Source organism: Bombina bombina, chromosome 7, assembly GCF_027579735.1.
Source record: "Bombina bombina isolate aBomBom1 chromosome 7, aBomBom1.pri, whole genome shotgun sequence".
In the NCBI taxonomy this organism is placed as follows: domain Eukaryota; kingdom Metazoa; phylum Chordata; class Amphibia; order Anura; family Bombinatoridae; genus Bombina; species Bombina bombina.
In genome coordinates, this window is record NC_069505.1 from 641,395,913 (window position 1) to 641,412,955 (window position 17,043).

The 17,043-nt window shown below is 38.4% G+C and overlaps 1 protein-coding gene across 1 annotated transcript in view; it reads right to left on the minus strand.

Moving 5' to 3' along the window:
- The window catches only part of LOC128635693 (gastrula zinc finger protein XlCGF57.1-like), a 222,333-nt gene that overhangs the window by 195,943 nt on the left and 9,347 nt on the right, over positions 1 to 17,043 (minus strand). Inside the window, exons 2-4 of the mRNA XM_053688819.1 lie at positions 10,749 to 10,875; positions 10,263 to 10,389; positions 9,804 to 9,917 (exon numbers count right to left, since the gene is read on the minus strand). Of these exons, the coding sequence (XP_053544794.1) occupies positions 9,804 to 9,917; positions 10,263 to 10,389; positions 10,749 to 10,829 (322 nt within the window). The 5' untranslated portion in view covers positions 10,830 to 10,875. The remainder of the gene's footprint in view (positions 1 to 9,803; positions 9,918 to 10,262; positions 10,390 to 10,748; positions 10,876 to 17,043) is intronic.

Below are 17,043 nucleotides of genomic sequence, written 5' to 3' on the forward strand. Positions count from 1 at the left end.
AAAATAAAAACAAGCATATAAATAAACATGATACAGCACATCAAACAACATTGTTTGCAAGCTACATAGTTTGTATATAAATACATACACTTTAGACAGGTATTTTCTAAGGAAATCAAAATCCATTACCACATTCCCGTTGTCATGCAAGATCATCTTGTAGCGCCATTTTTCCATGTCGTGGATACTATGTTTGTTATTTAAAACAGCTAACCAATACCATCATGCAATGTATCATGACTAATGACCGTACGTGATAATGTTTATTTAGCAACAGAACTTTTAACTTTATCTCGATCCCTACTTATGTTATCAAAAGACTACACTTTTGATAACATAAGTAGGGATCGAGATAGAGTTAAAAGTTCTGTTTGCTAAATAAACATATTATCACGTACGGTCATTAGTCATGATACATTGCATGATGGTATTGGTTAGCTGTTTTAAATAACAAACATAGTATCCACGACATGGAAAAATGGCGCTACAAGATGATCTTACATGACAACGGGAATGTGGTAATGGATTTTGATTTCCTTAGAAAATACCTGTCTAAAGTGTATGTATTTATATACAAACTATGTAGCTTGCAAACAATGTTGTTTGATGTGCTGTATCATGTTTATTTATATGCTTGTTTTTATTTTTTTGGTTTTTCCTATATTGTATAACTTTGTGTACATGCAAGTTTTGGATAAGATCATTGTATATTATAGATACTTCTTATGCTCTAAGGAAACAATGCTGTCCTTAATTAGAAAGGTAACTACAAATGCACCTGTAAGGAAAAAAAGAAAGGGTGTGCACTGGGTGTAACTCACTTCCTAATTGGTTCTAGGTTACATAAATAGGAGACTTTAGCTAGAGATCAGTATCACTTGCCTGATGAAACAGAATGGTTAGCTCTGAGAAACGCGTAGCGTGTTTTACTGATTGATTTTATTTGTCAATTCATTTTTATATAAAGCTCTTTTTATCTACTGAAGTCTCCTATTTTTTCATTTGATCATCGAAAAATACCTTGGAACAGTTTATTGCCAGAGTGTGTATGTGCGCTGGGCCACTGTAATATACCCAGCAGGCTGCATTAGCACTATAGTGTGCTTTCCACTGTGTGAGTATCCTTCTAAAGGGAGCTGTTAGTGGGTTAATTCATTGCTAACTGATTTGCACTAGGAGTCGCCCTCTGTATATCTTCCACTTTTTCAGATTGCAACAAAAATTCATTAAGAGGAGCTGCCCTGGCATTTGGTGCACAGTCAACTGGGACACTGCTGAGTTCCCAGACTGCTTACCTTGGCATTACCTTTGCCTTCACAATTTGTGAGTATAAAATTTACATCTGAATATATTTGCCCGGTTCTATATTGGCTACACTAGGAGGTGCCCTTTCTTTTTGTATCACACCCACAATTCAGTTTTACAAACTTTGCCTCCCATGGAGGTGGTAAAGTAAGTTTGTGCTAGATTCTTCGTTGATAAGCGCTTCGCAGCAGGCTGAAGCCCGGTTTTCCTCTCAGAGTGCAGTGAATGTCAGAGGGATGTGAAGAGAGTATTGCCTATTTGAATACAATGGTCTTCCTCTAGGGGATCTATTTCATAGGTTCTCTGTTATCGGTCGTAGAGATTTTTTCTCCTACCTCCCTTTTCAGATCGACGATTTACTCTTATATACCATTACCTCTACTGATTCTCGTTTCAGTACTGGTTTGGCTATCTACTATATGTAGATGAGTGTCTTAGGGTAAGTAAGTCTTATTTCTATTTATGACACTCAAAGCTATGGTGGGCACTTTATATGTAAAGTTCTAAATATATGTGTTTAAACTTATATTTGCCATGATTCAGGATATTCAGTATTCCTTTATTCAGACTGTCAGTTTCATTTTGGGAAAATGCATATAAATTTCATTTTCTTACCTTCAATCTTCAATTGACTTTTTTACAAAATTGTGGGCTGTTAGGCTCGCGGGTGCAGAAAATGCTTCTATTTATTGCGTCATTTTTGGCGCAAAAATTTCGTCATTTCTGGCGTCATAGTTGGCGCCGGAAGTTTTTTTCGTAATTGTGTCATTTTTTTGACAAATGTGTATTGCGGACGTTTTTTTGGCGCCAAAAAATATGGGCGTCATTCTTGGCGCCAAAATGTGTGGGCGTCATTCTTGGCGCCAGTTTTTTCACATTATTTCAGTCTCACTTTTCAGTTGCTTCTGGTTTTCTAGAAGCTTGTTTCATTTTGCATTTTTTCCCCATTCCTGAAACTGTCATTTAAGGAATTTGATAATTTTGCTTTATATGTTGTTTTTTCTATTACATATTGCAAGATATTCCAAAAACTGTTCCTGAATCAGAAAATACTGAGGGATTCCTGATGACTGATATCAGTCCTACCAAAGCTAAGTTCATTTATTTTAATGTTATGAATGTTTATCTTTAGCTATGGTTTGTAATAAGTTATTATGATAAACTTTTACATGCAGAGTCCATTAGTATTTATGCTTTATCGATTGCTATTCTTTTTACATCTAATGTACAAGATATATTTAGGAATTTATAAGAATATTTTTCTGATTCTATTCTAAGGCTTTGTCTGCCATCCCCCCTTCTAATAACATTTTTAGGTCTTTTTTAAACTTCTCATTTAGTTGATGAAGTTTCAAAATGACCAACAACATACTGAATTATCCTTCTCTGATGGTGATTTTTCTCATTCAGAATATTCTTCATCAGATATTGACACTAACAAATCTACTTTTTTATTTTTAATAGAGTACATTCGTTCTTTGTTGAAAAGGTGTTGATTATTTTGGATATTGAAGTAACTAGTTCTTTTGATTAAGACTAGTTAACATTTAAATTCTGCTTTTTAACCTTCTGTGGTTTCTATAGGCCGGGAATTTCTTTTATTCCTTCTTTAAGGTTCTTAAATTGTATCCTTTGCCGGCAGTTTGTTTTAAGTTTTGAGGAAAGATTCCCCAAGTTAATGGGGCTCTCTCTACTCTTGCTTAACATACTACTATTCCTATAGCAAATAGTATTTATTTTTTTCCTTCAGATGGGAAACTTGTATCTTATTTTAGGAAAATTATTTATTTTCAGGTACTTTTCTTAGACCTGCAATTTATTTGGCTAATGTTGCAACTGCTTCAACTTTCTGGTTGGATACTTTAGTGCAACAAGTATCGGATTATGATTTGTTTAGCATTGTTAAGTTGATCAACATATTAATAATTTCATTTGTGTCGTCATTTTTTTGATATTTTCGCAAATGAGGTTTAATCTATGTCTTTAGCTATTTTAGCTAGAAGAACCTTGTGACTTCAATCTTGGAATGCTAATTTGATTTCTAAATTCCATATTTCTTTTTTTCCAAGGTATTCAATTATTTGGTTCACAATTGGATTCAATTCTTCAACTGTTACTCTGGGCTTCAAGATTGAGCTTTAAGACTAAATCTTAAGCTTATATTAGTTTTTTGTTCTTACTAAGGAACGGAATCCTATTTCTTCCCCAAGTAACATGATTTTAATTGGAAGTTTTCTTCATTCAATTTAAGCCATTTAAAATATCAAAGTCAGCTCCCCAAATTTGCATGTAGGTGCGGTTCTTATTCCAGCTTAGCTGGTAAGGGGCAGGTTAAGACTTTTTAAAGATTGTTTGGTTCAATTCGGTCCAAAGTTCTTAGATTTGGGTATAGAATAGGATTCAGGGTAAAACCGCCTATGAGAAGTCTTTTTTTCTCTATCATATTCCAGCTATTCCAGTAAGGCTCACACTTTCCTGAAGTGTGTTTCAGACCTGTATGTATTGGGTACTTGTGAAGCGCGGCTGGTCACCTGTTGGGGCTCAAGGCGCTGCTCAGACCTGGAGTTTTCTAGGGTATTTATACCAGTTCCATTTTAGGAACAGGGTTTGGGGGTTTTATTCAAAAACTATTCATTGTCCCAAAGATAGAAAATCTTTTTGAATTGTCATAAGTGTACCATCTTTTAGATTGGTGTTTATATGGTCTATTCTGCCTTTTGGTCAGTGAGGGCATTATTTGCTTACTATAGATACAATAGATGCATATCTTCATTTTCTGTTTTCATAAAGATTATTTTCATTTTCTGAGATTTTCTTTTTTTGACAAGCATTACCATTTTGTTGCTTTTCCTTCTGGTCTAGCGACAGTTCTAAGAATCTTTTCAAGGTTCTCAGTGTTTCTTTATTTGGACGGTCTTGTGGTACTGGCTCAGTCTTTTCGTTCTGTGGAATCTCATACGATTCAACTTTTGTTGTTTCTTCAAGACATGGTTAGAGGATCTTTTTATCAAAAGCTCTTTGATTCCTCAGACAAGGGTCACCTTTTTTAGGTTTCCAGATAGAGACAAAGACATTGACACAATCTAACAGACAAGTGACAATTTTATTGGGTTCCGTTTGTCGGAACCCTCAGTCTCCATTATTTCCTTCAGTTACTATATGTATGGAAGTTTTTAGGTCTCATGACTGCAGCATTGGATTCGATTCCCTTTGCTCATTTTCATAGGAAACCTTTTCAGTTTTTTATGCTGAATTAAATGGTGCAGGGATTCTAGGATATCACTTTTTATATCTTTGAATCCCAATATTCAACTATCTTTGACTTGGTGGTTAGATCACCATCATATAGTTCTACGGGTCTCTTCGGTTCAATCAACCTGGACCATGATCACTACAGACGCGAGTCTTTTAGGTTGGGAGGCTGTCTGGGGATCTCTGTCAGCACAAGGGGTTTGGAAATCTCAGGAGGCAAGATTACCATTCGATATTTTGGAACTCCGTGCGTTTCTCAGAGTTCTTCAGTTGTGGCTTCTTTTTGAAGAAAGAGACGTTTATTGTTTTTCAGACAGACAATGTCACAACTGTGGCGTATGTCAATCATCAGGGTGGGACTCTCAGTCCTTAGGCTGTGAAAGAAGTATCTCGGATACTTGCTTGGGCTAAATCCAGCTCTTGTCTAATTTCTGCGGTCCATTTCCCAGGTTTAGACAATTGGGAAGCGGATTATCTCTGTCAATCAAGCTTTACATCCGGGAGAATGGTCTCTTTACCCAGATGTGTTTTTTCAAATTGTTCAGATGTGAGGGCTTCCAGAAATAGATCTGATGGCTTTTCATCTAAACAAGGAACTTCCCGGGGGCCTATTCAGGTCCAGGGATCCTCAGGCGGAAGCAGTATATGCATTGACACTTCCTTGGAGTTATCAATCTGCCTATATTTTTTCGCCTCTGGTTTCTCTTTTTAGAGTGATTTTCAAAATCATCAGGAAGCAATCTTTTGTGTTGCTGGTGGTTCCAGCATGGCCACACAGGTTTTGGTATATGGTTCTTGTTCAGATGTCCAGTTGCCAATCTTGGTCACTTCCATAAAGGCCAGACCTTATATCTTAACTTTCGTTTTTTCTATCAGGAACTCAAATTATTAATTTGATGGTATGGAAATTTAACGCGTAGTACTTCGTCATAGAAGTTTGATTACTACTACGTTGCAGGTTCGTAAATCTGTGTCTAGTAAGATTTATTATCGAGTTTGGAAGATTTACATCTCATGATGTTCTTCTCATAAATTCTCTTGGCATTCTTTTAGAATTCCTAGGATTTTTCAGTTTCTTCAAGGTTGGTTTGGATAAGGGTTTTTGTCTGCAAGTTCTTTGAAAAGGACAAATCTCTGCTTTATTCTGTGCTGTTTTCACAGAAAAATTTGCTAATCTTTCTGTTATTCATTGTTTTGTTCAGGCTTTGGTTCGTATCAAGCCTGTCATTAAGCCAATTTCTCCTCCTTGGAGTCTTAATTTGGTTCTGAGGGCTTTACAGGCTCTTCCGTTTGAGCATATGCTTTCTTTGGACATTAAAATTACTTTCATGGAAAGTATTGTTCCTTTTAGACATCTCTTCTGCTAGAACAGGTTTTGAATTATCTGTTCTTTCTTGTGAGTCCTTTTTCTGATTTTTCATCAGGATAAGGTGGTTTTGCTGTCTTCATTTCAATTTTTTCCTAAAGTTGTGAATTCTAACAACATTAGTAGAGGAATTATTGTCCCTTTCTTGTGTCCTAATCCTAAGAATTCTTTGGAAAGATTCTTACATTCTTTGGATGTGGTAAGAGTTTTGAAATATGTTGAAGCTACTCAGATTTCAGTAAGACTTCTAGTCTATTTGTTATCTTTTCTGGTTTTAGGAAAGGTCAGACGGCTTCTGCCATTTCTTTGGCATCTTGGTTAAGCTTTTGATTCATCATGCTTATTTGGAGTCGGGTTAATCCCTGCCTCAGAGGATTACGGCTCATTCTACTAGGTCAGTTTCTACTTCCTGGGCTTTTAAGAATGAAGCTTCTGTTGATCAGATTTGCAAAGCAACGACTTAGTCTTCTTTGCATACTTTTACTAAATTCTACCATTTTGATGTTTTCTCTTCTTCAGAAGCAGTTTTTGGTAGAATAGTACCTCAGGCAGCTGTTTCAGTTGATTCTTCTGCTTATAATTTCAGTTTTTTTTCATTATAAAAATTGAAACTTTTTGATTTGGGTTGTGGATTAATTTTTCAGCGGAATTGGCTGTCTTTATTTTATCCCTCCCTCTCTAGTGACTCTTGCGTGGAAGTTCCACATCTTGGGTATCTGCTATCCCATACGTCACTAGCTCATGGACTCTTGCTAATTACATGAAAGAAAACATAATTTATGTAAGAACTTACCTGATAAATTCATTTCTTTCATATTAGCAAGAGTCCATGAGACCCACCCTTTTTTGTGGTGGTTATGATTTTTTTGTATAAAGCACAATTATTCCAATTCCTTATTTTTGATGCTTTCGCTCCTTTCTTATCACCCCACTTCTTGGCTATTCGTTAAACTGAATTGTGGGTGTGGTGAGGGGTGTATTTATAGGCATTTTAAGGTTTGGGAAACTTTGCCCCTCCTGGTAGGAATGTATATCCCATACGTCACTAGCTCATGGACTCTTGCTAATATGAAAGAAATGAATTTATCAGGTAAGTTCTTACATAAATTATGTTATTTAATTTACTAGATTTCTTAAGGTTGACAACGACAGGAATATCAGAGTCGTCCAGGGTAGCCAAAACCTCCTTTATCAAAACACGAAGGTGTTCAATCTTAAATCTGAAGGATACAACTTCAGCATCAGAAGAAGGAATTATACTATCCAAATCTGAGATTTCACCCTCAGAAGCTACTGACGTATCTTCCTCTTCAGACTTATGAGAAAGAGCAACCTGGTTAACCGGGACAGGACCAGAAACCTTACTATATGATTCTATAATTTTCCTCTTGCGTCTTCCCTGTAGCATGGGAATTGCAGCTAATGCCCAAAAGTCACATTCTTGAAGAACATTGGAGTTTGTAAAGACATGGTGAAAAAGTGCCAAGTTTTATAGCTTATGAAAAACAATGTCTTTATTTTGTTCCTAAAAACTAGTGTCACTAAGCTATAAAACTTAAAAAGGACACTCAAGTCAAAATTAAAAACTTTCATGATTCAGATAGAACATGCAATTTTAAACAAATTTCCAATTTACTTTCCTTTCATTAACAAAATGTGCACAGTCTTTTTATATTTACACTTTTTTAATCACCATATCCTACTGAGCATGTGCAAGAATTCACAGACTATACGTATATGCATTTGTGACTGGCTAATAGCTGTCACATGATACGGGGGGGGGGTGGAAATAGATATAAAATTTGTCAGAAAAAAAAAAAATCTACTAGTCATTTGAAGTTCAGACTAAAAGGCCGATTTATTAATGTCTGGCGGACATGATACACTGTAGCGTATCATGTCCGCCAGCCATCACTGAATGCTGACTGCATACCCTGTTGGCATTTAACATTGCACAAGCAGTTCTAGTGAACTGCTTGTGCAATTCTGCCCCCTGCAGATTTGCGGCCAATCGGCCACTAGCAGGGGGTTGTCAATCAGCCCGATTGTATGCGATCGGACGGACTGATGTCCGCAGCCTCAGAGGCTTAAGACCTCTGCTTCTTAACTCCGGTTTCCTAAGTCCTATTGCATTGTCTTGTTATCATGCATTTGTTGTTTAACTCTACTGTACTTACCGGTCCTTTAAATGCGATCAATGGAGACAGCACGGCTTCATCAGGGACTGCCGATCCCAATGTATACAATGAAAAACAATTTAATACAACAAAAATAATAAAACTTTTTTATTGCTTCCACATCATGGGAAAGGTCCCTTTTGCCATGATGTGGAAGCAATAAAGAAGTTTTAAAGGGACATAAAATAAGTTGGGATAGAGACAAAATATAATAATATGTACTTTAAATGTACAGCTATAACTCCCGCACACACATTTCCTTCTATGGCTGTATCTATATCTACCTTTGAATTGGTAGAATGCACAAAGTACACACTCAATATCTGCTGGGGCATACCTAGAAGCAAATAAGCAGCTGTGAAATACAATGCCTGTGTTTCTGAGGCTTAATACTGATAAAGGGGGGGGGGGGGTTGATCAGACTACTCCAGACAGCATGGCTAAGTAACAAATTTTGCTTGTTTTTGAAAACTCTTTTAGAATACATGCCAGCAATTAAACAAAAATGATGCAAACTATTTTTCATTAATTATCCATGTTAGGATATGCACAGATCATGTTTTATGGCACTTTAAGACAACAGGTTGGATTCATTGGCAGTCCCTGATGAAGCCGTGCCCCAGGTGGATAGGTGCTGTCTCACGTTTTATAGCTTAGTGACACTGTGGTTTTTAGGAACAAAATAAAGCCATTGCTCTGTTCTGGAGTTTAGATAAGGAGTCATATAGTTCAGTCTATGAATAAGAACCAGGAAATAACAACATTAAAATAAAAACATAAACGGATTCTACCAGCGTTGATTACTCTTCAGACCACAAGTATCAGTCCAGTTCATCTAACTGCCTCCCTGAAAACCCCGCACGTAGTGCTTTTGCAAAAATGAGAAAAGAGACGTTGTCAAAGCAACAATATTTTAAATAATCATCCCATAAATGGTTCCTAGATTTAGGTAAGAGACGTTTCTTCTGACCCATTCAGGAACTGGACAATGGTTGTAACGGCAAAATAGACCTTTTGATCTTTATTAATCTTCCCTTTGCTTCCCACTTTTCCCACTGTAATTGTGCTATATGCCCAATATTTATATAAAAAAGGCAATCGTTTCCAGGACACACCAGTATCAGCTAGACTATGAGGTTATTGTTTGGAATGCTTAAGTAAAGACTGCCCCTGGCTTATGTGTCCACCAGTCACCTGTACTCTATATCCTTTTCATGGGGCATATTCTGTAGCCTTAACATTCCAAGGGGCAAATTAGTGATGTGAAATTCAGAACTTTCCCATCACAAATGAATAAATTCAAATGGCTCCCCTGTATCATACAATCATAAATGGAGAACCCCAGTTATTTGCGTAATACAATAAATTTATGGTAAAACAAATATCTTAATTTGATCAGTGTCAGTAAAATAGAGTTTTCATTAAGCTTCTAGCAGGTAAGTGCATACATCAAATCCAGTGGGTTATGCTATAAGTACATGAGAGCGTCAGCAAGAGGTGTTATCTCACGCAATGCCATGTAGGAAACGGGTCTCCCAGAGGTTACAATGATTTGTAGTGCTACAAAGAGAATATATCAATGCTCAAAAGGCATCTAAGTGACCGGTTATTGGTGCAGCTACGTAATGTAATACATTTGTTACAATGCTTTTCTGCTCAAGCTTTACACAGTATTCTAAAAGCTTATTATGTTCATTACATACCTGCCTGGATGTATATAGAAGTGTCCTCCACCTCAGCCTGATTCTGACCCTTCACGTACGGCTCTTCCCCACACTCAATCTGTGATACGATTGGTGGTTTCACGTTGACGAGCCCTGCAGATTTATACAGAGATGACTTACGTAATACGCTGAACTCACATGGACCTATATAGGTACTGAACACATGCTTGGAACAAAGAAAAGTAATAAAAATGACTAGCTCAAACCAGAAGAAGCCAAGTGTAGTTTTATTGGCATAAAATGAGGTTGCTGGAGACACACAACACCCATTGAGGCACCTAATAATGAATTTATTGTACAACAACCTTGCAAAGAAAATAACTTCTCTCAATTAAGTCACGACTTTGGCTTCATGACAATAGCACACATTTTTTTTTTTTAGTTTGTAATTATAAAGGAACATATTCTTGGGTGTTCACCCTGCTGGTATTTTCTTACCCAGAGACTGGAGGTTCTGGTAATTTTCTATCATCACATCCTTGTAAAGTTCCTTCTCTTCCTCCTTCAGGCTATCCCACTCTTCCTTAGAGAAGTAAATAGCCACCTCATCAAAGTCAGATTGTACCTAGAACAATAAGTGGCCCTTCCCATGAGCCTATGGTTCTTGTACACATATTATACAGCCTGAGCACATGGAGTCATTTTGTTTTACAGGAAGTTTATAGGGACACAGTGTTTACTGAAAACGTCCCTGAGTACCAATTACCACCACAGGTGCTGCCCTGGGATCTAAAAATGTATATGTGGTTCATAACTACTGTACATTTATTTATATTAATTCCCACCCTGCTTCCTAAATCTCATGTATTATTTGTCAACCCCATACCAGAAACTATCAACGTTAATGGAAGTAGGACATCAGTTGTTATCGCCCCCCCCCCAGGCACAAAAAGATAATCAGCAGTACACCTAGATCTTACTTACCTGCCCATGTTGATGGTAGGTGGCTCCTTGTGGCACATTCTCCCGACGTTTCTTCCTACTTATCCTCTTCCTTAAACGCATTTTCCCACTTACTAACAAAAGCCATAAATTATATTAAATTCTGTTCCTGTAAGAATAGACGCATCAATCAAAAAGTATTGTCATGTCTTGGTCACCCCTACTATTTCTGTACAACAATGGATCCATGTGTTGCCTGAAAGTTCCACCCTATTGTGATGTCACAGATACATTCACCAATTAACTCTGGCTTGGTGAAAGGATAATTGGAACTTGTACACATTACAGGAGCAGCTTTAGAATGCGGAGTGGAAGTCTGCATATTATAAGCATTGTACCCTAGTCTCTAAAAATACCATACAAAGGACACATTCCGGGCCTCCAAGATTAAAAGGACCTTTATTCTCTTGTAACAGGGTCCATAGGAAAAATGCTACAAGCCCTTAGTCATACATGAAATATTAATTTTTAAAAATATCCAGTGGTTGATTTTAATGTTTTAACAAATATATTTTTTAACCGGACCCTTTGTTTGATTCCTGCTTGAAGTTACAGTGGTGGATGTAACAACACACATATACTTGGGCTTTTTTACAGGTCTGGAAAGTGTGGCAAACATTCTTTCCTGTGTTATACCCTAATACTTACAGAACTTGACTATCAGTCTAGAGGAAGAACAATCTTGAAGAGACAGCTCATAAAGGGTTAAAGGGACATTCAGGTAAAAAATTAAATGCATGTAGATGAATTACATCTATAGATAGAAACATATTTACAATATACATGTATTAGCACAAATGCTTCTAGTAAAAGTTATTACTGTTTAAGTGTTAACATTTTTCTCTGCACGTGCATGTGAAGCATAGCTAGATATTCTCAGTGCACAAACTTTTAAAATACTGCAGCTGCTCAGAGCACCAGTGGGGCTGGTATATCAGCAATTAACAAATTGAGTCATTAACATATCATACAAGCACCTTAGGCATACTTAAATACACTTTTGAAACGGCTATAACTTTTATTAGAATCATTTGTGCTAATGCACAAAAAAAATGCTTCTACTCAAAACTGAAATGCATCCATGTGAATTTCAATTTTGTCTGGAATGTCTCTAACATAAAATGACTATATCCTTTATTTACAATATACACAAATATACACATACTGTATATCCTATAATATAAAAGGCCAAGTGTGTTTGTCTGAAGCTGTCATGCGCAGTAAAGAACACATCTGGCCTTCAACAAACTGACCTGGCAGCTGATCCGTGACGGCTGCCGTGAAAGAGAAAAGGAGAGGAGAGATACACATGCAACATATACACACACACACACACACAATCACCGGACACTTTATTAGGTACACCTGTTCAATTGCTTGGTAACACAAATTGTAAAAATCAGCCAATCACATGGCAGCAACTCAATGCATTTAGGCATCTAGGACGTGGTGAAGACGACTTGCTGAAATTCAAACCGACCATCAGAATCTAAAAGGGGATTTAAGTGACTTTGAACGTGGTATGGTTGTTGGTGCCAGACAGTATTTAAAAAAATCTACTGATCTACTGGGATTTCTTCACGCACAACCATCCCTAGGGTTTACAGAGAATGGTCCGAAAAGGAGAAAATATCCAGTGAACGGCAGTTGTGTAGACAAAAATCCCTTGTTGAAGTCAGAGGAGAATGGGCAGACTGGTTTGAGATGATCGAAAGGCTACAGTAACTCAAATAACCACTCTTTACAACCAAGGTATGCAGAATACCATCTCTGAATGCACAACACGTTGAACCTTCAAACAGATGGGCTACAGCAGAAGACCACACCAGGTGCCACTCCAGTCACATAAGAACAGGAAACTGAGGCTACAACTCGCACAGGCTCACTAAAATTTGACAATAGAAGATTGGAAAAATGTTGCCTGGTCTGACGAGTCTCGATTTCAGCTGCAACATTTAGATGGTAGGGTTAGAAATTTGCGTAAACAACATGAAAGCATGGATCCATCCTGCCTTTTATCAACGGTTCAGGCTGGTAGTGGCGTAATAGTGTGGGGGATATTTTTTTGGCGCACTTTGGGCCCCTTAGTACCAATTGATCATCGTTTAAACGCATGGCCATGGTATTGTTGCTGACCATGTCCATGCCTTCATGACTACAGTGTACCCATCTTCTGATGGCTACTTCCAGCAGGATAATGCACCATGTCATAAAGCTCAAATCATCTCAAACTGGGTTCTTGAACATGACAATGACTTAACTGTACTCCAATGGCCTCCACAGTCACCAGATCTTAATCCAATAGAGCACCTTTGGGATGTGGTAGAACGGGAGATTTGCATCATGGATGCACAGCCGACAAATCTACAACAATTGCGTGAAGCTATCATATCAATATGGACCAAAATGTCTGAGGAATGTTTCCAACACCTTGTTGAATCTATGCCATGAAGAATTAAGGCAGTTCTGAAGGCAAAAGGGGGGTCCAACCCGGTACTAGCAAGGTGTACCTAGTAAAGTGGCTGGTGAGTGAGTGAATATGTATGATGATAGAGATATAGATATTACAGTGTGCAAGTGAGTAAGAGATAGCGGTAACAAGAGAGAGAGTTTATGTGTGGGGTAATGTATGCATGTGTGACGGATACCGGCTACCCTGACTGGGTAGCTCTGCCAAAGGGTCCTTTCTATACCTGGAACATGCCGCTATGTAGCGGAAAAAGTGATTATAGCGGAGCCCACCCAAATGACTAGACAGACTAGTATTCAGGTGAAACACAAATAACAACTCTATTGGGGAAACACACTGTTTTTATACACAAACTGAACAAGATAAAGAGCCTTATCAGATCCTCATATCTCCTGCCATTCCAGCCCCTTCAAACAGGCTGGCACCCCCCATAGTGTCTATTGTCTCATAGAGTCCCAGCGGTACAGTGGAGGCTATTCCAGGGTGATCCCGGGGCAGAGGCTATTCCATTGTCCTTGGAAAGCCTTTTGTCTCCAGATGCTACAGTCCAAAAAGCAACGTAATCCATGGCTGGGGGCCGGAGCTACGGGTGATCAAAACGTACACCAGGAAGGCCAAAGGTAAATAGGAGTTGCAGGGGGTCTGGAACCCCCAGTTCCCAAGGGAGTTCTCCTCTGGCAATTACCCCACCTCTTGCCCTCCCTAGGGAGTACCCATCCCCAAAAGAGCGGAGCTCTGAGGTGAAGGGTCGCTGGAGCGACCTGGTGTAAAATGTCAGCGGGTATGCGGGGTGGCGCGGACGGCCAGTAGTTCCATGAGCTCGGCCAGCCGGAAAGCGGTTAGGCAGTCAGAGATCAGCTCTTCCGGGAGGATGTAAAGCACACAAAATAAACAAAACCAAGTATCTGGTCCAAATACGGTGAGAAAAAGGTGAGGGGCTAGGTAGTAGGGGGGGGGTGGAGGTTCAACCTTGGCAGCCTGGTATCCGTGACAGCTCCCCCCTTCCAGTCCAGCAGATCCGGCTAGATTCACACGCAGGTCGGCCTGGGGCTGTCTGAGGAGCTATTCTGATTCAGTTTGCCAGGAAAGTCCGTCAGCGTTTTCATTGCCTTTTCCCGACCTGTATTGGTTGGTAAAGTTAAAAGGACTGCAAGGCTAAACTCCACCACAACAGCAACTCGGTTGAGCAAACCAGGGGGTTGTGGTCCGTGAGGACGGTGAAGGTCAGTCCATACAGGTATGGCTGAAGCTTTTTCAGGGCCCACACCAGGGCCAGGTACTCTTTATCCACCGCTGCATAGCCTTCTTCTCTGGGCAACAGCATTCTGCTGATAGGCTATGGGGTGGTCCTGTCCCTTGTCGTCCACCTGGCTCAGTACTGCTCCCAACCCGAACATGAACATAGAAACATAGAAACATAGATATTGACGGCAGATAAGAGCCATAGGCCCAGCAAGTCTGCCCGACCTTACCTAACAGTATAAACTTATCTAGTTCGTAGGATAGCCCTATGCTTGTCCCATGCATTTTTAAAGTCCCCCACAGTGTTTGTTGCTACTACCTCTTGAGGAAGTTTATTCCATAAATCAATCACTCTTTCTGTAAAGAAGTGCTTCCTCAAATTACTTCTGAATCTACTACCCTTTAGCTTGAGCTCATGACCCCTTGTTCTTGAATTTTCCATTGAGCCTATCCTGGTAAGTTTTATTTTTTAGACCATGTACCATTTTGGTAGCCCTCCTTTGCACAGATTCAAGTTTGTTAATATCCTTCTGAAGATATGGTCTCCAGAACTGCACACAATACTCAAGATGAGGCCTAACTAATGATCTATAAAGTGGCATAAGAACCTTACTATTTCTGCTGCAAATACCTCTACCAATACATCCAAGCATTCTGCTAGCCTTACTCGCTGCATTACTACATTGTTTACCAAGTTTTAAATCATCTGAAATAATAATTTCCAAGTCCTGTTCCTCGTCTGTAACAGTCAGTAAAGTGTCATTGAGTCTGTAATTAACATTTGGATTTTTCTTCCCTAAATGCATTATTTTACACTTTGCTGTGTTAAACTTTAGATCCCAGTCATTTGTCCAATCCTCCAATTGTTGTATATCACTTCTCATTTTGTCTACCCCCCCTGGAACATCCACTCTGTTGCAAATTTTTGTATCATCTGCAAAGAGACATACTTTCCCCTGTAGCCCTTTGCTGATATCGCAGATAAATATGTTAAACAAAACAGGCCCCAGAACTGACCCCTGAGGAACACCACTAGTAACAGCCCCCTCTGCTGAATGAACTCCATTTACTAAGACACTTTGTTTTCTGTCCTTAAGCCAGCATTCCACCCAGTTCACAATTTTTGAATCTAGACCAAGGAGATATAGTTTGTGAATAAGTTTATTGTGTGGGACGGTGTCAAATGCTTTGCTGAAATCTAGATATGCTACATCAACTGCTCCTCCCTTGTCTAATACTTTTGTTACATAATCAAAGAAGTCAATTAGATTAGTCTGACATGATCTCCCTGAAGTAAAACCATGCTGATTTTGGTCCTCTAAATTGTTTGTCTTTATGTAAGTCATAATTCTTTCTTTTAAGAGGCTTTCCATTAATTTCCCTACTACTGAAGTTAAACTAACTGGCCTGTAGTTGCCAGATTCTTCTCTACTGCCCTTTTTATGAAGGGGTATTACATTTGCTATTCTCCAATCATCTGGGACAGCTCCTGTTAATAGTGACTGATTAAACAGATCAGTTAATGGGACAGTTAGCACTGATCGAAGTTCTTTTAAAACCCTTGGATGAATATTATCAGGACCCACTGCCTTTGTAACATTTATTTTTGATAATGCTAACAAAACCTCATCCTCTGTAAAAAGATTACTGTTAAGCTTGTTTCTATTTTGCGTAGCATCCCTTAATGTAGACATTGTATCTTCACAATCTTTAGTGAAAACAGAACAGAAGTAATCATTGAGACAGTCTGCAATCTGCTTATCTCCTTCTATTATTCTACCATCAACTGATTTCAATTTTACTATTCCTACCTTATTTTTTCTTCTTTCACTGATATATCTAAAGAATGTTTTGTCCCCATGTTTTACTGACTGTGCTATCTTCTCTTCTGCATGAGCTTTAACCTTCCTAATTAACTGCTTAGTCTTTTTTTGTTGGAGTCTCCATATTTTCATATCATCATCTGCTTGTGTGTGTCTGTAATTTTTATAAGCTATCTTTTTTGTCTTTACAGCATGTGCTACTTCTTTGGAAAACCAAATTGGTTTCCGCTTTCTTTTACTTTTACAGACCTGTCTAATACAGTGTGCGGTTGCATCTAAAATGGCACCTTTCACAAATTCCCACTGTTCTTGAACCCCTGTAATAAGAGTTTTCCCCTTTAAATAGTTCTTTAGGTATTCTCCCATTAATGAAAAATCTGCCATCCTAAAGTCTAAAACTTTTGTTTTAGTCTGGGTGGACAGTTCCTGAACATGAATACTAAACCAAACAGATTAATGATCACTGGATCCTAAGTTCTCACCTACATACACATCTGAAACTGTATCACTGTTTGTAAGTATTAGATCTAATATAGCTTCCTTACGAGTTGGTTCCTTGACTAATTGTTCAAGTGATTCCCCTAGCAGAGATTCAAGAATATACCTGCTTCTAGCCGATCTAGCAGAAGGAATCTTCCAGTCTATATCTGGCAAATTAAAGTCCCCCAGTACTATAACCTTACCCTTCATGGTCATTTTGGTTATTTCATCTAATAACAGATTGTCCAGTTTTTCATCCTGC